General features: G+C 41.0%; 1 protein-coding gene and 2 pseudogenes across 1 annotated transcript; 2 read left to right on the forward strand and 1 right to left on the reverse strand.

The window, feature by feature from the left end:
- Positions 1-1,204: 1,204 nt before the first annotated feature.
- On the reverse strand, positions 1,205-24,364 carry Trim30c (tripartite motif-containing 30C). Its single transcript, NM_001447348.1, is given in 8 exon segments — positions 1,205-4,605; positions 4,849-4,875; positions 5,142-5,242; positions 5,330-5,391; positions 10,441-10,671; positions 11,263-11,358; positions 14,374-14,849; positions 24,278-24,364. Coding segments are annotated over 7 exon segments (1,545 nt in total). The 5' UTR covers positions 14,794-14,849; positions 24,278-24,364; the 3' UTR covers positions 1,205-3,997.
- On the forward strand, positions 6,343-7,481 carry G3bp1-ps1 (G3BP stress granule assembly factor 1, pseudogene 1; annotated as a pseudogene).
- On the forward strand, positions 13,543-13,627 carry LOC147996908 (U2 spliceosomal RNA; annotated as a pseudogene).
- Positions 24,365-25,594: the final 1,230 nt, after the last annotated feature.

Consider the following 25,594-nt stretch of genomic DNA (forward strand, 5'->3'; position numbering starts at 1 on the left):
AGGCATCGTCACCCACTCCTTCCCATCTCCCAGCCCTGGCATTTCCCTACACTGGGGCATCAAGGCTTCACCAGACCAAGGGCATCTCCTCCCATTGATGCCTGATAAGGCCTATTCTCTGCTACATATGAGGCTGGAGCCATGGTTCCCTTCATGTGTACTCTGGTTGGTGGTTTAGTCCCTGGGAGATCTGAGGTGTCTGGTTGGTTGATATTGTTGTTCTTCCTATGGGGTTGAAACCCCCTCAGTTACCTCAGTCCTTTCTCTAGCTCCTCCATTAGGGGTCACGTTTTTAGTCCAATGGTTGGCTGCGAGCGTCTGCCTCTGTACTTGTCCGGCTTTGGCTGAACCTCTCAGGAGATGGCTATATCAGGCTTCTGTCAGCATGCACCTCTTGGCATCCCCAATAGTGACTGGGTTTGGTGACTATATGTGGGATGGATCCCCATGTGCGGTAGTCTCTGGATGGCCTTTCCTTCATCCTCTGCTCCACACTTTGTCTCTGTATTTTGTTACTTCTTAGAAGGTATTCTCATTCTTAAAACAATGAATGGTGACAGTTTGAATGGGTTATTGCATACTCTATCAGCATGTGATATTACAATCTGGATTGTACTTGATGTCCTCTAAGTGCTCCCTCCTGCTTCTCTCACAGAGACAGCTGCTCTAAGGGAACTGAACCCTCAGCAGCTGCCTTTCAGGAGCCACACTAACCTAAATGAGTTTCCATGAGAGGGTATATTGTCCTTTGTCACCTGGCTGCTCTGAGTCTTTTCTAGACATCAGAGAGCCTGGCTGCAGGCTCTTGCTGTGAACTGAACCCCCTGTCCCATATTAAAAGGTAGAAGAAGAGTCTTGTTCTTGTGCCACAGGGACTGTGATGCTCTGCTAGGATCCCTACATTCTTGCCCTCCCTGGTGCTGTGAACCACAACACATATTGCATCTTGTCCCTGTCTGTTTATGTCAATATGAGTCTTCAAATAAATTCCCTTTCCTCAGTAGTCTCTTACTATATTCTCTTGAGCCACAAAATTCATTCAAAGTTTAGCACATTCTTCTTTAAAAGCAAAATAAAGCAAAACAAAGCAAACCAAAAAAAAAAAAAAAAGGTTCTGTAACTGAGCCTGGCACAGAAAATGCACAGAAATCTTCTTTTTTCTGCCTCCTGAGTGCTGGGATTGTATCACAACCACCATGGCAGATCTGTTTGCTAATCCAATGATACTTTATTATGTTCACATCCAAAGGGAGACAAAATTTAACAGATACCACATCAAATAAGCTTACATGGCAGAAACAATATAAGTTCCAAGGCACTGTATTGTTTGTATTTCGCAACACCACCAAGGATAAGGTTATTGGTATTATTGTCATTAGCACTGACTGTAAAGTAAGGATACTTCAATCTCACTTTGAAAAGGGAACAAAATAATCATAGGAGACAGTGGGAGGGAGGGATCTGAGTGGGAGAAGGGAGGGGGAGAGGAAAGGGGTACACGTTTGGTTATGAGGGAGACAGCAGAGAAGCCCAGAAGGCCAGGAGAACAAATAGAAATAGGCAGCTGCTGGGGGTCCAGGCTGCGCGGGGCGTGCGGGGAACCTCTCAAAAGCTCCAGAAACCTGGGATGTGAAGGACTCCTAGGACTCAATGAGTACGACCTTACAGCTAAGGAAGGAAATTTTGAAAATGCCCAACAGTGGGGAGATAAAATCTGAAGAGACCACCTTCAGTAGATAGACTGGGTCCCCAGTGGAGGCATGGGCGTCTTCAAAATTTTTGACCCCAAATTGTTCCTGTCTAAAAGAAATGCAGGGACAACAACAAAACATAGAAAAAAGGAAAGGCCATCCAGTGACCAGCCTAACTTGGGATTCATCTGATGGGTGGGCACCAAACCCTGAAATTATTACTATGCTATGTTGTGCTTGCAGACAGGAGCCTAGCATAACTGTTCTCCAAGAGGTTCTTCCAGTAGCTGATTGAGACAGATGCAGATACTTATAGCCAACCATTGGACTGAGGTCAGGGACCCCTATGGAAGAGTTAGGGGAAGGATTGACAAAGAAGAAGGGGATGGCAACCCTATAGGAAGACTAACAGTATCAACTAACCCAGAACGAGTTCCCAGAGACTAAAGCATCAACCAAACAGCATACATGGGCTCGTCGATGGCCCTGGCACATATGTAACAGAGAACTGCCTTGTCTGGCCTCAGTAGAAGATGATGTACCTACTCCTGTAGAGATTTGATGCTCCAGGGAAGGGATATACCACATGTGGGGGGTGATGCAATGGGGGTAGGTGTGTGTGTGTGGGAGTACCTCCTCAGAAGCAAAGAAGGGGCATGGGGTAAAGCACTCTAGGATGGGGAACCAAGAGCAGAAGCAATATTTAGAATGTAAATACAAAAAATAATTACTTAAAACAATGGAAAACAATTGAATTTAACTTGCTTGTTAACAAATGTAGCTAAACAAACAAAAATACTCTCTTGGAAAATAAGTGTAAAACACCAAAATATTAATAAATATTTATAACATGGTAGAGTAGCCCTGATAACAGTTCCCAGGATCTAACAGCAACACACAAGGAGAGCCAAATCTTAGTTTACCCAGTTGCCCACTGTTGTGTGCAACTTCAGTACAGCAGGTCCCCCAGTAATGGGCACAATCACCAGCTACTGAGTGAGCAGTGGCTGCATTATGCAAATCGGACTTCTTCTCTCACTAAAATCCATACAATTCATTTTGTATCTGTGTAGGTGTTTCAGCCTGTGTCCTACAGCATGTGTGTGGAGGCTGAGGATACTCTATGGGAGTTGGCTGCCAACCTCTAGGTCTGATTAAATGAACTCACTTCATCACTCTTAGAGGAAAGGGCTCTTACCCTTGTCGCCTTCTAGAGATCCCAAATTCATTTTCCTACAATGATGTACAATATAGGTATGCTATACCAAAATTGTAAAACAAAAGGAAAAATGAGACAAAAGAAAAAAAATAAACCCAAGCAAACATAGGCTTTACAGGATGTTTTTCAGGGTTACACTGCTATGTGGAGAGGCAGGATTAGAACTTGGATAGTCTAAACATATGGTCTTAGTGGGTATCATTTGAGAGGTAGCCTTCGTAAGTCTTTCATGAAACACAAACATTGTGGTTAAACTGACCTTCTGCTAAAGGCGCATTCCTTAGTGAGAAACTCCTATTTGTAATTTTCTAAAGTGCTAGACAATCTGGGGAAGAACTTTCTTTCATGTTTGTTAGTGACAGAAAGACTGGGCTTGTCGAGATTTGGCAGAGCTGAGGTAAGAAGCTCTATAGTAGAACTCAGAATGCACGAGGCCATGGCTTCCACCTCTAGTACCTTAAAAGGAAGGTGTGTAGACCTTTGTCCACCTTGTCAGATCTCTCTGCAAGATCTAGGATTTGAAGACCTTAATAAATGAGGGTGTTGGTGGGGGACTACACTCTAATGCCACAAGACACCTTTACTTCAATTTCACTGTGCTTTTAGACATGAATGTACAATGGAAAGCAACAATTTAAGGAGGTTTGTTTGAGTTCAGAGAAATGTAATCATAAAAACATGTAAATAAAAAATAAATGCCAGTAAGCATATAGCAAATATTAACAGAGGACCCTTTTGCACAACTTTCTCAGGACAGATGAACTTAAACATAATGGTCTGCACTATACTATAGATTGTATCTGGCAAATCAGGAAAGCAAGGAACAGGCCATGTCTAGAACCAGTGTACATGAGGTCAGCACTCAGCATATCCTTTCACAAGGATGGATTCTGTAGCCATGTTCTAACATCCAACAAGAGAAAACACATATTGTAAGTTGAATGCAAATGTTTGTTGCCGGTACAAAATCATGACCAAGAACAATCTAAGGAACAAAATGCTCTTGAGGCAAAAGACCCTCTGCCTTATTTTCTGTGATCTATTTTACAGGTCTCAAGGCTATGTTTGCTATGGGTCATTCTTTTATCTGTCTTCCTACAGAGTTTGAAGAAGGTGGCCTGCATACTGTCATTGGCTCTGAACATTCCATAGGATTAAAATATGGATAGAGTGTATCAGGGAAGAAAGGATTATGGAACCTATAGATAAGACCTCCAAAGTTAGAAACATCATAAAATGAGAGAGTGCAAGCTTCCCGGTCCAGGAAAACTCCAACACGAGTGGGAGGACAAGGCAGAGAGAGAGTCAAGACACTGGAATTATGAGAAACAAAACACTCATCAGAGGCTGACCTATTCTTCATTCCTATAACCCAGTAGCCATATTTCGGCTGATAATTTCCATGTTGTTCAACACAAGAATTATATTTGGCACTGAAGCTCATTTCAGTTATAGAATGAAGTTGAGGTTGAGCACACAGTCCATCATTTACTCCCAGGAGCCAGGCATTTTTTCTAGACACATCTACTTCCCAGTAATGTTTTCCTGAGTGGATAGCTGGGTATCCCAGGACACTCAAGTTATAGATCTCAGAAATTTGTAAATTCCTTTTATAGTAACTTGTATGTTGTATTTGTCTTTTTTCTTTGTTAACGGCAATGACTGCATGGTTGTTTGCATGTAGATTCATATGAACTGCAGAAAAATGAGACACATGAGTTTTTAGTCAGATGAAATAAATTACTGCTTATTTGTAACACAAAGAGCAGAAGGCAAATGAGGAAGAGAGAAGAAATGTGGAGAAGCATTTCCTCTCAAGGAGAGGCAGATTGCTCTGCATAGTGGGCGTAGCTACATGAAACATGAGACTTAACAGAGAAATACATTCTGGAAGACATTGAGAGGAGAGGGGCTTATGGCGCTGTGGTTTCTCCTTACCCCAGTATCGCCGGAGATCCATGAGCCCTGAAATGATGAAAGTTCCCAGTAGTAAGTAAGTACAAGCAAATGAAACAACCATTAAAGCCCATCTCTTCTCCAGATGAGGAGGAAGGTTTGGAAAATAGGAGGAGATGAAGGATAATTTCCCATTATCTACAATAATATTATAGGGACACACTCTCTGCTGTCCTGAGTCCCTCTCCCCACATTCAGAATCCTTACTCTCTTCCACATGCAGCTTAGCCACACCTAGAATAGTACAATGAATCACAGAATTTAGCTGCCCTTACCTAGATATGCTTGCAGCATGCCTTTCATATCCTGAGCTTGGAACATTCTTCTTCTTCTTTTTGGGATAGTTTGCGGCTGTTTCAGTTTCAAGGTCTGACTCCTAGAAATAAAAAATGACCTCCATATCTCAAACCTTTTGACCTTTGACCACCACTGACTTGCTATCATTCTGTCAAAGAATTCTTACCGCACAATGGGGCTATTCCTTTCTATTGCCTTGACATAACTTCTTAGAAGAGAATTCACATCCTAGGGAGAAGGAGAAATCACAGCTAATTCACAGCATGTTCTTCATATTCTTGCAAATTGTGGTCACACTCTTAGTCACAGAGACTAAAATCAAAAGAGAATCAAATCAGTCACCCATAGTTCCCCAAGACATGATATAAATACAGTGTATAGCTCTAGATTTGTCATATATGTAAATTGGTACACACTTTCTGTTTTATACTACAAGGCATTGAAGACTAAAGGTGAAGAAACAATAGTTAGATAGCTTATACAAGTTTTGGTGTACATATTCAACATAAACACAGGCCACTTTTCATGCTACATATTAGCTATCCAGTTCCTTACATGCAACTCACATATATGGGAAGCTAAATTCCAAATTATTTTTGTCATTTAAACATGATTTCATTAATGAGGAAGACAAAAGGACTAGAAGTTTAAGACATTTAATACTTGAAACTAGCTGAGCAGATCTCTCCAAATCCCACCCTTCTCACCCCTCTCCCTTTTGTTCTCTCTCTGCAAATGGCTTGGCAGGAAAGAAGTTGATCTAGAGAGATATATGTGTCTCTCACTTTGCCTATTAAACTGTTGAAACAAAGACTCCTAAGAAATGGGAATTATTCCAGGATCTCATATTCAAAGAAGGGAAAACAGCTCTATCCAGAGGAAGAGCTGGTCTTCTCAAAAGATTTCAAACAGTTGTAATGACTTGTCTGACCACCTTAAAGTGTGACACTGTGACCCAGCTCATGATAGGAGAATGATGGATACGACCACACCTTGTCTTGGACTACACATATGTGCATATTATTGGATGCACAGAAGGTGTTTTTTTGTTTAAAACTCTTCCTCTCTTTTCAAAATGTAGTGCCAGGGCATCACAGGAGGGACACCACCACCTCCTCCCATTCAGCAGCCCTATCCTCCGGCTCAGTTGTGTAGGTTGAATCCACCAAAGCAAAGGTTATGGAGAAGCCTAGTCCCCTGCTGTTCTGGTAGGAGTTTTTCTACAGTAGTACACCCTGCTGGACCAGGCCCAGGATATGCTGCACAGATTTTGTGAAAAGAACTCTTCCTATGTCCACAGGGGCTTGGATTCCAATTGGAAGCCAGAAGATGAAGTCTACAGGCAGACGGAAATCCACAGGAAAGTGATATCACAAATCTTTACCAACTGCCACACCAAGATCCGTCACGTGGACGGGGCGGTGGTCTAAGTGATGGGGCTACAGTCCAACCACTCCGCTCTGCAGAGGTTCATGCAGACCTTTGCCCTTGATCCTGAGGGCTCTTTTGCCAGCAAACTCTCTGTTCACAACGACATCTTCAGATACCGAGATGAGGTCTTCGGTGGCTTTGTCACAGACCCTCAAGAGGAATCTGAGGAAGAAGTAGAGGAACCTGAAGAAAGACAGCAGACACCAGAGGTGGTGCCTGGTGATTCTGGAGCTTTCTATGATCAGACTGTCAGCAATGACTTGGAGGAACATTCAGAGGAGCCCGCTGTGGAACTGGAACCAGAGCTGGAACCGGAACTGTGCCAGACATTCAAGAGGACATGCCTGAGCCTGCATTGGAAGAAGCTGCTCCTCAGGGTGTGCAGAAGAGCAAGTACTTCCCGGGCTCTGGAAGACATGGCTCCAGCACAGGAGGGCGTAAGGAATTTTCTGGGGCATCTGTGACGAGTAAGAGCCTTCCTCCCAGTGGGACTATTCCAGTTCCACATCACAACCCGGATCAGAATCTAAGCCTGACTCTCAGATCCCACCACAAAGGCCTAAGAGAAGTCAAAGTGTTCGAGAGTAGTTGATCAATATCCCTCCTCAGAGAGGACCCCGACCAATCTGTGAGGGGGGTGAGCCAGGAGATGTGGAACCTCAAAGGATGGTGAGGCACCCTGACAGTCACCAGCTGTTGACAAGTCGGAACTGAAGGATTTTTTCCCCCAAAATTATGGGAATGTGGTGGAGCTGTGCATCCACAGTGGTGGGAAGTTGCTCAATTTCGGTGGTGAGCCAAGTGGTGGGATGAGAGGCTGTCCGGGTGGAGGCATGGTGCAGAAACCAGTGTTTGCCGTGGGCAGGGGGATTACAACTCCAAGGTAGTGAATTGCTTGGCTCAGCTCTCCAATTGCTTGGCTCAGATCTCCCCACAGCACACAGCCCCAGGTCCTGCAGAATGATGGATTCTTTCAATCAGCCTTTGGTGTCTCAGAGTAGTCTATTATAAACTGCTTGAGTTTGTATAATTTTAATTTCGTTTGTGTTCACGGTGTGGCTCCCAATCCCCTTTCCTCTCTTGACCTTTTAGTCCTTCATTCCCAGTTTACTTTAGGAGGAATACATTTGTAAAGAAGAAGAGGAAAGCCTGATCTTCCTGCTCACACTGCAGACACAGACTGGAGTTTCACGGCCATTCCCCAGAGAAACGTGACTCCGTTTCACTCACAATGGATGTTTCATTGTTGGGAGACACAGGATTTGAAAAACATTTTGGAAGCAGACAAAAATCATGACTCCTTTCTGGTGTGGAAAAATTGCCTTTTGGCAACTGCCACTGGGTCCCTGCAGGTGTGGCTAGCTGAATAAAAGGTGTTTCCAGAACTTTGTTCCTTGGACATGTGATTACTAAACAATTCTAAACCTCTGTTTTTCTGTTTTCCCATTGAATTTTTAAATTGTGATGTAACCTGTCAATGTCTAGAATACAGCTAAAGACTTTTGTTGAACTGTTAGATTTTGTTTTTTTTTTTTTTTTTGAGGTAGAGTTTTTCATGTTTTATTTGTATTTGTTAAAAAAAGGAAGGAAAGAAAAAGGAAAAAAAAGGACAAAAAGTTCCCACAAGAAAACAATCCCCCAAACCTGATAACAAAAACAAGCCACTTTGTACCTTCTGTTTATCGTTGATTCCAGTCCTGGCAACTGTTTAAAGGAAAGTAATAAAGATTCTACAGTTGTTTTCAGATTCAGAAAGAAAATGTGGCACCCTTTAGTAAATCTCCTTCCTTTGCTTTCCAATATTAATTAGGCTTCTTTATATTGGCTTATTGAGGACAGATATCAAGACCTGACTGACCAGGTCCTTTGTGACATGTTAAATAGGTACTAAAATTTGCCATTTTTCCTGTGTTTTAAATTACCACTATGCAAGAATTCTTGGATGTTTGGGTTTCACTGGATATTGGTAGATACATGTAAAGTTACATTCTTACAGAACTATAACCCTCTGACTCCCTGCAGTTGAGAATTACCAGTAGCTCCTTCAGCGCGGTGGGTTTCCTAAACAAGCCTACTTTCTGTGCTTGAATTTGTGGTAGTTTAGGCTTACACAGGTCTTGGGTTTGTTCTCAAAACCAATCTTAGTGTATATGTACTGCTGCTAAGCTGTGCACAGAAGACAGTGTTTTCCTTGTAGTCATCTACCACACTGACTCTTACATTCCTTCTGTCCCTTCTTCTGCAATGATCCCTGGTCCTCTGAATTAGTGGTACAGTATATATGCTCTGTTTAGGGCTGGACAGTCTGCAGTCTCTTGCAATTACCTTGAGAGTTGTTAGTTTCTTTAACCGTGATGGCCTTTACTCACTATATAGAACAGGCTTGCCGTGAATACCTAAGATTCATTTGCTTTTGCATCCCAGCTGCTGGAGTAAAAGGGGTGTGCCACCAGACCTCGATCTAGGATAGAAAGCCTATATTTTCTTTTCATTATTGTGGGCAGATCATATATATGTATTTTTATTTCTGTATATTAGAATCTCTGAAGTTCTGAGATCACAGGCTACCACATATGGATTTATTTTATATAACATAAATAAACAAAATTAGATTTCACAGTAAAATGAATTTCCTTTACAGATCCAATTATTCTAATAGAAATGAATTCTGATGCACAAGTTTATCCTCATGAAGAACTCAGTAGTCCATGTCTACTGAACCATTAGTGTAATAAATAAAATAGTAGGTCAGTTGGAGAACTAATCAATAGATGAATGGGTAAAAATGATATGGTCAGAATATGTATTAAAATATTAGGCATGTAAAACCCAGAAGCATTGTCATTTGGCAGCTTTTCTGAACTCAGAGAATTAGTTATATGCAAGCATCTGGAAACAGGAAAAAATACAACTAAATGATATCATAGAAATATGTCATGTAAACATATTTCATCTCATAACAGTAAATATTAGAATGAGGTTGTCAGGACCTGGAGGCAGAGAAAAATGATCAGATTCATTAGTCAAGAGATAAAAATTCAGAATTATGAAGCGTGTGGGCTATGGTTATTGTGTTCACTAGCTCATTTTAGATATAGATGCCTAATTCTAACTATTATGAATGTTTTAAATTACAATTAATACAATGGAGAAAAAAACAATTAAAATACTATGAAGAATTTCTAGAACTGCAAGGTCTACAAGTTGATAATTCAGATGAAAGTAACAAATTCATAAAGAGATATTCACCACCAGACTATGACTTTGAAAGAAATTATTTAAAAATTGGGATAGAAAAAAAAAAGAAAAAAAATTGGGATAGAGATCAAATAAACTACAAACTTTATACCTCCATAGATAAAGGAGACACCTTTCCTGTCAGTAATTGGAAGACAGCGTCAGGGGAAATTCTCAGAGTTCTTGGATGGTACTCCCACCAACAGAGTCCCATTCCACTAGAATCAGAGGTAGTGGGGGTAAAAGTCTCAAATCATTAGAGGGAGAAACAAACTCTACCAATTTCAAATTCTGGTGAAGTGACTAACTTGACAGTTGAAAATGTGCTTCACATATGCTCAGCAATAGAGCAGGGTAACAATACCCACGATGCAAGAGATCTTCTTTCCAAGGTTCAGCTTTAGTACTGATACGTTATTGATAAACCAATAAAATAGTTTCCCCTTGGCTTTCATGCATGCCACGGTTCTTTCTGCCTTTGAATCTGATTCAGGAAAGAGTTCAGAAAGAGCTCATTGTCACCACCAGGAAGATCACAGCAGCAGAGAGGGAGGGCGATGGCTTCCATGTCCTTTAACACCTAGATCCTAGGACCTCCTGCAGTCTTACCTGCTGCATGTCCATGGTTGAGAACTTCAACTGATGCTGCATATATGAGATGAGGTCTCTCACCCGTTGCCTCCTCTGCACCAGCTCATTTTCAGACCTTTCCAACCTTTTCACAACATCTTCCTTCTCTTTCTTCAACTCCTGCAGCTTTTCATTCTCCTTGGAGTCCAGAAGCTCTCTTAGTAATTTAAACTCCATCTGAATATATTCTACATCACTCTGTATTTGAGTCTTCAGGGGTAAGAAAAGGGAGAGGAATTCAGTTTGATTAAATGTGATTTGGTGATAGAGAAATATGGCTCTAGGTCTTGGACTTAGGAAAAGGAAGGGAATCTTAGGGAAGCCTTTGTCTCCTTTCAATGTCTTTTCACAATACTTCAAAACAAAAATGTAAGGTCACCTTTACCTAGACCACCTGAGCCTAAGTGGAATGTGGCTCATTTTTACTCAGTTGACCAAGATTCTTGTGCCTGCCTGCATATTTCTCTTTCTACCTCTGAACCCCTGAGGAAACTAAACCTCAAGAATAGAACTCTGGTCTCTTCCCAAACATCTTCTGATTTTTGGAAGGCACAACAGGAGTGAGACCCAGCACCCAGCAGCTATTCTGACTAAGTACCCTCCATGATGGCAGCTCCTCACAGAGCCCAGCTCAGTTGTGATACACTGACTTTGCATCTCCAGCTCCAGGGGAACCAATAAGGAGGAGTAATCAAGGACTCTTGGCCTCATCAAATTCCAAGAGAGAAAGATCCCAGTAGCTTCTTGACCAGGTCCCTCCTGGGCATTAGGCTGACTCCCTTAAGAAGGGTCCCCACTTGCCTCCCAGTAAGTTCTCTGCTGTTGAACGTTATCTTGCCATTCATCACATGTTTTCTCTTTTTCCATCAGCTTTTGCAGAGCATCCTGCAGCTTCCTCTGTGAGAAAGGAATTGTAGCAGAGTCAAGTTGTGTGATTAGTAGGACTGCTGTCCCTAAGCAAAGGTCAAGAAACTCTTCAGGAAAGACTGGAAGCCTAGGACTGTTCTCTTTTGAAAAACGTGTGTCTAGAAAATATCATCCTGAGTGAGGTAACTCAGACTCCAAAGGACATGCATGGTATGTTCTCATTAATAAGTGGATATTAGCAAAAAAAAAAGTATACCTAAGATGCAGTCCACAGAACTCAGGATGGTCAACAAGCTGAAGGGCCCAAGTGAGGATGCCTCGGTTCCACTTGGGAGGGAGAAGAAAGCAACCACAATGGGGGAGGGAGGGAGGGAAGAAGGGAGGTGGGGGAAGAGGGGAACATGATCTGATATTGGGTAGGGGAAAAGGACTGAAGCCTTGAGGGCCAGCAGAGTGGAAACAGGCGACCTTAGCAGAAAGGAGGTTGGGAAGACCCTCTAGAATGTTCCAGAGACCTGGGAAGTAAGAGACTCTCAGGACTCAAAGGGGTGAGGGAGGCCCTAGGTGAAAGGTCCTACAGTGAGGAAAGGGAACTTATTCAATCTACCTCCAGCAGAAAGACAGGGCAACAAGTGAGAGATTGGGCTGCTATCCCACAGCCAAAGCTCTGACTCATAATTCTTTCTGTCTGAAAGAAGTGCAGGGATAGAAATGGAGAAGAGCCTGAGGAAAAGAAGGTCCAGTGACAGGCCCAAAGTGGGTTACAACTCAAGGGGAGGACACAAGACCTGACACCATTATTGAAGCTATGGGGAATTCACAAAATGGGACCTACCATGACTGTTCTCCAAAAGACCCAATAAGCAGCTGAAACAGTCAGATGCAAATCTGTGCACCCAACCAATGCACAGAAGCTGCTGACCCCTCTGGTTGAATTAGGAAAAAGTTGGAGGAAGCTAAGGAGGAGGGCAACCTTGTAGGAGGACCAGCAGACTCAATTAACCTAGGTTCCTGAGATCTTTTAGACCAGGCAGCATATACCAGCTGAGATGAGATCTCCAACATGTATATAGCAGAGGATTCCTGGGTCTGGGTTCAGTCAGAGAAGATGCAACTAATCCTCAAGACACTGGAGGCCTCAGGAAGTTTAGAGTTCTGGTGAGGTGGGTGGGGTGGGGACATCCTTGTGGAGATGGGGGGTGGTGCAGTTGCGGCAGGGGTGGGAGGGTATTGGGAGGAGGTATGGGATGTGGAACCCTCAGGGGCTGGACCGGGAAGGGAATAAAATCTGGAGTGTAAAAATAAATAAATAAATAAATAAATAAATAAATAAATAAATAAATAAAATTTAAAAAAGTGTGTCAATATTTATGTGCATAAAGTATGTACAATTTAACTCTATGGCTCAATTGATTCTGGTATTACATATACACAAACTCCATAAATGAAACACAGGAATCTCTTCTATTCAATCATCCCACCAAGTAAAATCCTGTTACTTTGAATTCAGCATCATAGAACTTGGAGTGTTTTGGTAATTTCCTCATTTTTCCTATAAGCATAAACTTATATCATATCCCCCTATATTGTTTCATTTGACACCTGCACTTTAAAAACAAACAGCAACTTGGTCATGCTATGTAGCCCTGGCTGGCCTGGAATTTTGGTGTAGACAGCATACTCCTGAAATTCAGAGACCCTTCAACATTAGCAGCCTGATCTCTGGGACTAAAACTTGCACCATAACTCTGGCCACATGAAAATTTTCTTTTCTTTTCTGTTTCTTAATTGCATATTTTTGTAATTAAGATATTTTTTCCACTAAAATAGATTTTTCAGTCAATAGATTTTAAAGTATCATTAAAAAACGTTTGTTTTATATAATGAGTGCTCTACTTTCTTGTTTGCCTGCAGGCCAGAAGAGGGCATCCGATCCCATTACAGATGGTTGTGAGTCACCATGTGGTTGCTAGAAATTGAATTTCAGACCTCTGGAAGAGCAGCCCAGTTCTCTTAACTGCTGAACCATCTCTTTAGCCCCATACAATATATTCTGATTATGGTTTGCACAAAACCTCTCCTCCCATCCAGATTCACATCCCTTCTCTCTCATGTTAGGAAACAAAGAGGCATGTAAAGAACAATAACAAAGTAAAAGAAAGTACATATGAAAGAGGAAAAAAAAGACTAAAGACATTAGAATATGACAAAATGATCGCTTCTCGGCCTTTTGGCTAAGATCAAGTGTAGAATATGACAAAATGAAGAAACTATAAAAAGTGCTAAATAAAAAACACAAGAAGTACATATAGACACAGAGACACACAGGTTCCCAACTCATGGGAATCTCATAAAAACTAGAGCTTCATATATTAAAGATTTGACATATTGAATATAAAAGCCTTCAGTTACAGATTACTTGTGGGTTTGGGCTGAGAGTATTTGTCTAGTTTTTCTTCCAGTTCTAGGATCCCATCAGGTACAGCCCCTTTCAGGCTCTGTGCATGTAGCCACAGACTCTGTGAATTTATGCTTCAGCTCAAAAACAAACAGCAACAGCACAGAAACCGTCTAATACAGAACTTGCTGCTGTGCTTTCCATTATGGAAATCTTTCCCCTCTGATGGTTCAGTTGCCAAATACACATTCTCTTCACTGCTGCGTGCCATGTGTTTATTAACCTCATTGTTGCAAGTCACTAAACAGCATGTTATGCCCTTTGAATGAATCTGATGTTAACATTGAAAGGAGATGAACACAGAATATATCAGCAGACGTTTTTCTGTTGATTTGGCTTTCTTGGATATCAACTCAACTTAAAGAAGCAGTTCCAATTTTTTCTATCTTACTCATTGTAGTCCAGGCATATTCATTGATTCAGTGGAATAAGTTACTGTACCTTTTCAGACTCAACATGTTTAAAAGAATGGCATGACATGTCAGGTTTCAAGTCCATGATGCTCAGATTAGTACCCTGTCAGAAAAAGTGGATGTTTTTTATTTGTTACTGTTTTATGTTTTATTTCCTGTATTCTGCTTCCTTACCTTGTACTCATGGTCCAGCTCTTCAATGAGAGCTGTCTGGTGACCACGGTGGTCCTGAGATCTCTCACAAACCCAACAGATGGCTCTCATCTCCTTCATACAGAAGAGCTGGAGTTTCTCTCCATGTTGTGCACAAACATTCACCTTTTGCTCCTTCTCTGGAATGGACTTGAACCCCTTGAGACTCTCAACTATCTTGGCCACATGTTGATTAGGCCTCAGGTTCCTAAACAGGTAACAAACTCGGCACACAGGGCAGCTGCCCTGCCCTTCTGTGTTTCTGTTGGACTCATAGTTCGGAGTGATGCAGGCTCTGCAGAAGCTATGGTTGCAATCAGCACTCACGGGTTCCTTCAGGAGCTCTAGACAGAGAGGACAGGTCACCTCCTCCTTTATCATCTCCAGGACAGATGAGGCCATAGTTGCTGTGATCCTGTGTCTGTCTGTTTTGACTCCTCACACTTCTGTCTAGATCCCTGCATGATAGGGATTGTAAAAAGGGACAGGTAAGAAGTGGAGGAGCAGAGTGCACCCTTTGGAGAGATCAAAGAAGGACCAAAATGTCAAGATAAAAGGGCAAATGAAGAAATATATAAAGATATTAAGTGACATAACAAATAGCATTTTATCATACTCTCAAGTGCTCTGCTCTTAAATGATATTTCAAATGACAAATTTGACACAGGATTGTTATTCCCCTTTTAGTGGAACAGAGAGAATGTTTTTTTCCACAGCCTTGTGTAGAGTCCCTTCTATCCTTCTCTTTAACTTCCCAGGCAACATCTTCAGTGTCAAAAGCACCAAACCTTTCATGTCTCTGGCCACTGTACTTCTCTGAGCACTTGTTGGTGTGACTCACTCTGATCCTCTCCTTACAAGTTTCTTACCAGAAAGAGCAAGTGCTTACCTGCAGTGTAGATGTTCCCATCTTCTAGGGCACATATGCAATGATTTCTCTGATTGCCATCGAATAAAAGACTACGTGAGTGTTTGTTCACATGTTAAGTTAATACCTGTACTAGATGTATAGAGATGGTCACTCAGAAGGGTCTTTTGTTTTCAAGACATTGAAAATCATCCCTCTGAAATCTTGTGTGTGTGTGTGTGTGTGTGTGTGTGTGTGTGTGTGTGTGTGTCTAAGGCTGCTCTAACTCTTAGAGGTTACCAAGAAAAAAAAAGAGGTGACCACTAGGGCAAAACTCAAAACCAAAACAAAGTATGTGAGGAATTATGCCCTCTTCTTCTTGGGGTCATGTAAACATTGTGTCTGTCAGTGATGAGATTTTTATCTTGGTCTAGAAAATTGCTGAAAACATTGACAAGAGACTCTAGGTATGTGTGCCAGCATGATTCTGACTTCAAAACTACATTAAAAGTTATACTTCAAAGTATACAGACTTCCCCCCAATAATATGTCATATTAGTTTAGCATAAAAAAACCCAATGAACTAGCCATACCACATATTGACCAGGTAATGGTGTTTGTGCATGCTTGTAAGGTAGGTGGGTCTCTGTGATTTCAAGGCCAGTCAGGAGCATAGAGTGAGTTCCAGGGCACCTATATCTAGACATTGGTATCTTGTGTCATCCCCAATCCCCCACAAAGAAACTCTTGTCATTCATTGCATGAGAAGTATCTGAAAATACAGTGTTTTTAAGGAATAAATTATCTAAAATTGTCTAGAAATAGGCATACATCTTTGTATTTTAAAGCCATACATGAGAATCTTATTGCCAACCTCATAACAAATTTAGGCAATGGAAAGCTTTTCATCTTTTTTTGTCACTTCTAGTCATCACAGCAAGGTAAGTACCTGGAAGAAATGCAGATTGAAAAGCTCAAACAAACCATTAGGCATGCACGTAAGAACTATGTTACAAGTGATAGAACAGCCATGAGCTTAGTAAAGAGGTAAGATGTAATGTTCAGTGCAGCAATGTCACAAATAATTAGGGACTAAAAATGAAATTAAGAAGATGAGCCTGGTGGCGTATGTCTCTAAATCCACTTTCTCTGGGTGGTGAGGGTGGAGGATGCCTAATTCAAGGATATTGTGACTCTATAGTGAAACACTGTTACATTTAAAACACAAAGAAAGGACTGAAGCATCCCTGAATGTTAAGAGTATTGCTTACTCTTGCAGAGGTCCTTGGCTCCATTCCCAGTCCTCACATAGCTATCACAGTCCCCATAACTACGGTTTCAGTGGCTCTGACACCCTGTTCTGGCCTCTGCTGGGATATTATGCATATGGTACAGAAACATGCAGGCAGGCAGGCAGGCACGCACGCATACACACACACACACACACACACACACACACACACACACACACACACACCACACACGCGCGCGCGCGCACACTGAAAATAAATGAGTAAATAACTTTAGCAAAAGAAAAGAAATGAAGAGGAATCACATTCATGAAACTATTAAGACCAAGAAAGGATTAGGAAAAATAATTATTGCAAGATGAAGTATCTGTACCCAAAAAGTATAAAAGTATTGAAAAAAATGAAAGGTGGTGCAATTTCATACAAGAATTTCTGTACTCATGTGTTTGAAGATGTCTACGCACTCATCAAGGGAGATGAATCCTCAGTTTAGGGCACTGGTTGCTCTCCCACAGGACCTTGGTTTCCTTCCTAGTACCTGATAGGTGATTCACAACTGTTTGTAACTTCAATTTCAGGTTACCTATCTGGTACCTTTACTGGTATCTGTGGGTATAGGGTATTCAAGTGGTGAACAAACACATATTCAGGTAAGATAGTGATTCACGTAAAATAACATTAAAACAAAGTGAATAAGTGAGTTAGTAAAATGCCCATACTAATGCAACATAGGGGTAGAGAGGGCTGTTGTAGATGATCCAAATCCAGCTCCTGATACTCACACGAAACGGCTCACAGCTAACTGTAACTCTTGAGAGAATACAGCACCTCTGACCACCACAGCCGTTCCCTTCAAATATGTGTGGTCACAGGCAGTCATACAAATATATAACTCCAACAAAATAAATCTTTGTGGGTATGTGTTTGTGTGTCTATGTGTGTGTGTGTGTGTGTGTGTGTGTGTGTGTGTGTGTGTGTACGTGTGTGTGCGCTTTAGATCAGTAATGTTCTAAAGAGAGTGATTTGCCTTCACAGTGCCCACATTTTAACCACACAATACCCACCAAAAAAATGGAAATCCTGCCAGAAGGAATGTTGAATAGTCCTAATTTACCCCAATATTTTCTATAACAGCCATTGGAAATTATTCATAAATAATTTTCTCAATCCATACTTTATCATTATGTGGATGATATTTTGCTAGCTGATTCAAATTGAGGTACCTTAGGAAAAAATGTTTGATGAAGCAAAGAAAGTATTAAGAGAAGATTTTATTCATTATTAGGATATAAAGTAAGTCTGCAGGACATTCAACCACAAACGTTACAAATTAGGAGAGTCCAACTAAAAACTCTTAATGGTTTTCAAAAATTACTTGGAGATATTAAAGTGGATTTGGCCTACAATTGGTTACATCACGCAAGAGCTCAGTAATTTATTTCAAACCTCTCAAGGTGATGAAGAATTACATAGTCCAAGAAGATAGAAAGTTGGAAAGGAATTGGCTCTGATAAAAAAGAAACTACAAAATGCTCACATGGGCCTCATTGATCCAAGAGGGCTTGGATTTTAGTTGTCTTGCCTTCTATTCATCTCTCAGCAGAATTCTTATGCAGAGAGCAGATTATATCTTAGAATGGATATTTATAGTACAGAAAGAGAGTAACAATTAAAGACCTATATAAAAAGGTTTCTGAACTGATTGTAAAGGAAAAACGAGACTTCATCAGTTAGCAGGAATAGCTCCTTGGAGATTGTGGTATCTTTTACTAATGCTGAGATTGTCTCATTATGGGCAGAAATGAACATTGGCAAAGATCTTGCTGTAAATTTTTTTTGGAAAAATGAACACATACCTAGAAAGCAAACAACTTCAGTTTATAAAAAGCACTAATCGTATTCTCTCCTATATAGTAAAAGGGAGACTAATTTCTGGAGCTCTTACATTTTATACTGATGCAAATTGGGAGGTTTAGGATATGAGTCAGGTAGTTGAGGGTACTTATAACTCAGTTAAAATATCAGAGTTATCAAGAATTCTAAGTTTCTGAATATAAATATTTCAAATACTAAATAACTGTGTATTTAATTTTTAAAAATTGATTATGTTAGTTTCATCAAGTGTTATAGAAAATAGGTAACATACAAAATTTTCTTCCTTATAAAAATGAGTGAAAGGAACACATGATATTCATTCATGTGAAGAGACTGTCAGAATTTGGCTAGTTTCTGCCTTGAGGACATTTAGGTTCACAAGACCTTATTAAAAAAGAATGATCTGTACTATTATAATATATTTAATATGTTCCTCATTTAAAATTATATGATACATAAGTATATAAACGAAAGGAATAAAATTCTTACTTTTGTCTCCTAAAAAAATATCAGAGTTATATACTATTCTTATGGTGTTACTAGATTGTCAAAAGTGTCTTAAGATAGTAATTGACTCTCAGAATGCAGAAAGCATTATTTTGTGATAGAAACTGTTGAGCTCTTTTACGATCATTCCAAATTGACTTCACTGTTTATTCAACTACCACAAGAGATCCAGAATAGAAGTCATCCATTAAATTTAACACATGTCAGATACTGTAAAGGTCTACCAGTGATGAGGAAATTAATCAGGTATTGATAGGAAGTGTGCTAGAGGCTTCAAAATGTGTAAAACACAACTAAACAACAAAACCAGCATGTTCACAATAAAGGTTTACAAAAAGAATTTTCTATCATTTGGCAACAAGCCAAGGAAATTGTACAGACATCTTATACTTGTACTATATATAACCAACCTTCTTTACCAACAGGAAGTAAGGTTTTTGTTACAGTACAATGTATGTATATTTCAGCTGTTGTATAGGTATTACACTTATGCAGCTCATTAAAAGAAAATACAAGGTTTTTCCCAGTCCTTTCAGTAACTGTTATGCAAACTGTTAAGAATGGTTGAGAAACACAAGTTAATGACCAGAAAATCAATCTCATAGTCATGCCAGATCCTAGTGTGGATTATCACAGAAATATAAATCTTGGGTTAAACAGATAATAAATAATTAGAGACCAGCAATATTTGCAGATACACTATGAATAGACAGTTGGTCTTCAAAAACAACAGAGACTTTCAGAATATAGCACTGAAACATTTTTTTTCATTAATTTAAGGCTGTTTTCCATTTTCCAAGGGAAAATTTATTTGGTAAATGTGAGGAGATAGAACATTCTAGGATATTGTCTGTGTTTCTGAGCTCAGCAAGATAGTAGAGGGCACTAACCAACATGATAAATGATTGATGTGATAGTTAATTTTAATTGTTAGCACGATGAGATTTAACTGAGGAGGGAAGGCCTATTATGAGTGTTGATGGCACCATCTATAGGCTGGGGTCCTGGACTGAATAAAAAGGAGAAAGGTAGCTGAGCACCAGCATCTCTCTGTCTCCTGTCTTTGGATGCAATGTGACCAGCAACCTCTTATTCCGATTCTGTGCTATTCCTCCATGTTGGACTGTATAGTCAATCTGTGAGCTACACTGCTCCTTTCCTGCCCTAATTTGCTTCTTGTTAGGCATCTTATCACAGTATCAAGGAGAGTGAGTAAAACTGGTTAAAGGAAGTCACATTTATTAAGGGATGAATCTTCCCAGCAGCAGAGGCAAGAAGGAAAAAAATCACCCATAGTCAGCCTCCTGACAGGAAATGCACCCAGGCACCATGGAAACCAAATTGATTCAGAAAGGACCACACACCAGGAAACAGATGCCATCTTTAGCTGCTATTTTATAGGGGTACAGAAACACTCTTTGAAGGCTCTGTATTTTGACCTCTGGCAGAAGCCTACAGTAAGACATTGAGTCACAGCTCTGCAGAAAGAAGCCAGGGTCACTGCCCTGGGGATGTCACTTGAGAAAGCTTCAAGTGCTGGATCCATAGAAGGGAGAAATGGGTTTGGAGCTGTTGGTAAGAGACCTCAGTTTATTCCCCACACAGCCTTCTCCACAGGTCTGCTTAAGGGTCCTGAAACACGCAGCTGCTCTCTTCAGGTGACCTTAAACTCATGACCAGCTTCTGCCTCAGTCTCTCAGGTTCTGGGATGAGAGGGGTGCAACTTCAATGAAACTTTTACTTTTTCTTTTTCATACCAGGCTTCTTGTTGAAAGAATTTCAGCTCTGGCCTCCACTGTGACACTGGATTTGGTCAGCATGAGATGGCAGAGGTGACTACAGAGATGTGAAGAACGTTTGTCACTGAGTGGACTTGCTGCTCCATGTAACCTTGCAATTTAAGGTTTTTTTTTTGACATTGAGACATGCCAGGATCTGGAAGCAACCCATTTCACTTGGAAGAAGATGATGACCATTGAAGGACCTCCATTTGGAGATGGCTTCATTTGTGTCAAGAAAGCCACCAAGCAAAGGAAATGCCCTAACTTTATCCTCAGACAGAATGCTGCTTGGAGAAGACAAATGGGTACAGAGACATTGATTACCAAGCTCTGCCAAGACAGGTCAGTCTTTCATAATTCATTCTTCACAGAACATATGTCAGATATTCTAAGCCAGAATGCTGAAGATGATGCTTCAATGTTTTAGAATACTTGATAACTGTCCAGGCATCCAATTGTTTGTCATTTCTATAACTTTGGAAGTGCTTGCCTGTACTTTCTGCATATTCAGATATTTTTTTCCTTATCAAGTCTCAAGACCTGATAGTTACAGTCTTCCAATAAACTTAAGTTGTTTTGGATTTAAGAAGATGTTCTAGGTCTGAGAAGATGTTTTTAGAGTGATAATGCAAGTTAGGATAGAAGTTGATTAGACACAGAACTCTGAACTTTCTCCTGAGTTGCCAAATAAGAACAGAATGGACTTTTTTAATGTAAATTTTACCTAAAAATTTTCGTAATTGTTTCATAATTGTTTCTATTTAAGTTGTTTATTATTTTAAGAAAAAGAACCTTTTTAATTAGGCAAAAAAGGAGAATTTTTGAGCTTTGGTCTGTTGGTATGTATTGTAATACAAAATTCTGTATCTGAAGGTCTAGTTGCCCACCAGGGGATTCTCACATTTGCCAGCTTTTGTTGTGCAAACTTTATTCCTTCATTTAAAACTATTGGTTAAATAAAAGTGGCTATAGTCAGTTACTTGAGGGATTACAGGTAGGCAGGTTTTGAATTACCTGGTTAGGAGCTACAGATGTAAGAGAGAGAAGAAAGGACATGGAGAAAGGAGGAAGCTGCCATGAGAAAAGATGGACCATGAGCATATGATCAGGAGAAATAGCACATATTTGGGGTACACCACTGGGGAAGTAGCCAGGCCAGGAGTTAGAAAAGTAGATAAGGAATAATACCCCAGTAATTGTCAAAGCCAAATAAAATAACCATACTCTGAGTCTCATTCACTAATAAGCAAGATGGGGATAAGTTTAAATTGGTTCAACTACACCTCTGTGTTATCTACTCTCTGTTTTTATATTACTCAAGCAGTGTCAGATATGAATAGATTCTTAAGTGGACTTTAAGTCAGATCAGACATTGGTTAGCTACTCAGACAAGTTCTGTGTCACCATTACCCTAATGTATTTTGCAGTCCAGATATATTGTAGGAAAAGGTTTTGCGGCTGCGTTGATTTTTATGTTTTTCTTTTGGTATCTAGCAGAGTACCTTCTGGCAACAAAGAGACTAGAACTTAGAAGTGAAGGTTCCATGTAGTCACCGACTTGAATCTCCACGTTCAATTAATTCTGTGGGTATTGTTCTTGGCCATAAGGCTCCTCTAACACTTTGCAGAGAGGAATCCTTTGTCTTAGCAAAAGTCTGGGTTGTTTGGGGGGAATTCCATGCATTCCAACAACTTAATTGAATGCAAACCAGTCCTACACCTGGAACCTTGTTTGGTGACAAGAGATTGCCAGTCAAGATTCCATGCCTCCCATCGTTAATATATCTCATTAGCATCACCATACATTTTAGGAATATTCCGCTATACTAGGTTTCCATAAAATTACTCAAATGTTCCTCAATTTCAACACGATAAATCTTTTCTCAAGAGACATTAAGGAAATAACTAGTTTTGTTTCATTGAAGCAATAGTCTATAGACAGAACTTGTTTCTTTAATGATTGGAGCATGTGACAGCTAAGGAAAACTCCATTTTGTGCTAGGCAACTATTCTTAATTCCTAATTATAAGCTACTGGCAACTCTAACTCTTTGCTCCCCTCCCAAGAATTATAAAACTACCATGAGATAATTAACTCATTGTTCTGGTTTTGTGAACCCACTTATTGCTGTGCAACAGGAAGTGAGACAGCTCCGCACGTGTGAGGGAGTGCAGGCAGTTTCTCAGCTACACATCCCACACAAATGAGTGGATTATGATGTCCACCTTTAAATACACTTCCTCTAGTCTTTTCTGTGTGACAAGCCTTTGATTTTGCTGTAAGAATGTTGAGCTACTAGCACTAATTAATGAATTCACTTGATTATAATTTAAGTTGAGTGTTGGTTATTTTCCACTTCATTGTAAATCTGGAAAAAGTAAAAAAAATGTTTCTTTCAGGATGATGAAATTTCAAGGTGCTGAAGTCATATGAGAAATGCTCCTTTTTCAAATAGTCCTGGAAAATAAACTGTTCTCGGTTTCATGTACTAAATAGTATTATCTAGAGTAGCTTAATGTGTATTGCCTAGATGCATTTGAACTTAAAATTTGACAACCCTAATATATGCATTTTAATATCTCATTAGATACAGTGGTAAAGAGAGGTAGTTCCTAAGTTCAAAAGACAGGTGTCCACAACTAAGAGCTGGAGAGTACAAAGGGAAAGAGGATGGGCTGGTGATAATCTTCAAAGCCAACCTGGATACAGGAAGTCCTGACCTGTGTTGTCTGGTGTCTACATTAGCTTGTGTGAAGTCTGAATACTTTGCTGCAAGTCCCTTTTTTTCATGCTTCTCTAGGTATTTCCATTAGCAGACATCTTTCCGTCACTAATATCATTAAACTCAATCAGGAACTCTTATCTTGAAGAGTAGAAAAGTCCTGGGACAGGCACGTTTACCTGTAATCCCAGCAGCTGTGTAGGTTGACATAGGACAATTCCATGAGTTCAGCCTGGGCTATATAGGGACATTATGTCCCAAAGGAATAGAAATCTGACACTTCTAGAAAGTGTGCTCCTCCAATGATCTCTCTCTCTCTCTCTCCCTCCCGCCCTCCTTCTCCCCCCCCCCCCCCCTCTCTCTCTGTGGATCTTCCTGCTGAGCTTTCTTTGTAGCTGGAATTAGTAGCCTGGGCTGATCTTGAGTCAGACAGAGCCGGCATTGCCCAATGAAAAGAGCAGGCAAGAGTAAAAACTTTTAAGTTATATTAGGAATTTTATTCAGACTCGCGGCTGTTTCATAGAATAAGTAAATGGATAGGCAGCTGCAGAAAAGTCAGGACTTCCAACGACAGAGACAGAAGCATAGGGAATGAGTGTAGAGGATCACAGGCAAATCCACTATTTCTCAGGGAAATCCTAAACTTTTGTTTGCAAACTCTACTCTGGTTCTACTTCCACCAGAGGAAAGTAGTTTCTTTTTAGGGGGCAGGAGATTCACATGCAACGCAAAATTAAAGATGAGAAAAGAAGAGAGTGAACGTAGAGAGATAACTGGCCCTCTCCAGCCCTTGAGAGCTGTCTTCTTCAGGCTACTCTTCCTTCTGAATCCTGGGCCCAGAACACTCAGCAGGATACCAGTAGTCCTCTGCTGCCCGCCTCATCTTAGTACAAATAAAACTTACCTAGGCAGAGACAGGGTTTTCTTCTAAATTCTTCAAGACTCTGCAGTCTAAAATTGTTCTCACACCTTCAGACACCAACCAAGTGACACAGAATTTGTGGAAAGAAGCAAACTCAGGCCAAAGTCTATGCCCTGAGAATTTAGTCGCTAAGCTGGTCCGCTGGTGAGTCAGGAGAGAAATGAAAGCTAAGACTTTGAGGGTTGGAACTGAGAAAAGGAAACCACAGAACTATCAAGCAACAGGATGGTTCCACATCATGAACTGGGGTTGTACCACCAGAGAGAGTCAACTGCCTTGGGTCAGCTCTGCCTTCCAGGAGCGTGGGGCATTTTTCAGAGCTACAGGAACTAGTTATGTCCCTTGTTCTGACTCAGGATAAAATCACCCAAAAAGTTCCTGACCCTTTGGAAATCTGCCTGTGATGAACAGAAAGCCTTCCCTATGGTTTCTCCTGCTCCTTAGCTCCTGGCTGGGTTTTGCTTTGGTGTGGCCCAAAGGGAAGGAAAAACAAGGCTAGGGACAGAAAGCTGCAGTGGAAAGCTCAGCTCCTCTGAGGTTGGAGCTGGCCTCTTACAGGATGAGAACAGGAAGGAAGTTGTAGTTCAGGGAAGACCACACCAGTAAGATTTTGCCACCCAGCAGGGGCAGGATGGGGAGGAGTCATGTGCAGAGCCAGCAGAAACACCTCACCACACTAGCAGTGCACAGGGTCGTGAGCTGCAGAGGGCTCTCTAGCTGCCCCATGGTCTCTCCAGATTATGTACTCTGTGGCTGAACAGACCTAGTCCTTTCAAATGTTGGGGACTGGACTGCCGGACTAAGCAAAGCTAGTGCCCTGCCCTGAGCAGATTCCTGAGAAGGGCTTGACCTTTTCAAAGAAAGAACATGTCCCTGGAAGACTGTTGCCTCTTTGTCTAAGGAGGATATCTTGCAGTTTAATGATTCACCTTATGTCCTTGGGCACTTCCCAGTACTCCCCCTGCCCTAAGCTTCAATTCCTGCTTCAGAGCTTTAAGTGCTGTACATTCCTCTCAATAAACAGACCTTGACAAGGACACTGCTTGGTCTTGCTCCTCTTTCTCACCTGTTCTCCCGCAGGTATGGGTCCCTTCGACCCCAACGAATAACTGGGTCCCCGCTGGCGGGGGCAAGTGGCGTCCGATGTGGGGCTCGAGGTACGGACCCTCACCGGACAGAAAAAGAAGTTGAGGACCCCGGGTATTTGTCCAGAAACCGACGCAGATAAAGTGAAAGTAGCTGCGCCGAACTGGTGTTCATAGCCTCGCGCTCTCACTGCTCATGAGAGAAAGACGTAGC

The sequence above is a fragment of the Rattus norvegicus genome, chromosome 1, assembly GCF_021556685.1.
Source record: "Rattus norvegicus strain SHRSP/BbbUtx chromosome 1, alternate assembly SHRSP_T2T, whole genome shotgun sequence".
Classification (NCBI taxonomy): Eukaryota; Metazoa; Chordata; class Mammalia; order Rodentia; family Muridae; genus Rattus; species Rattus norvegicus.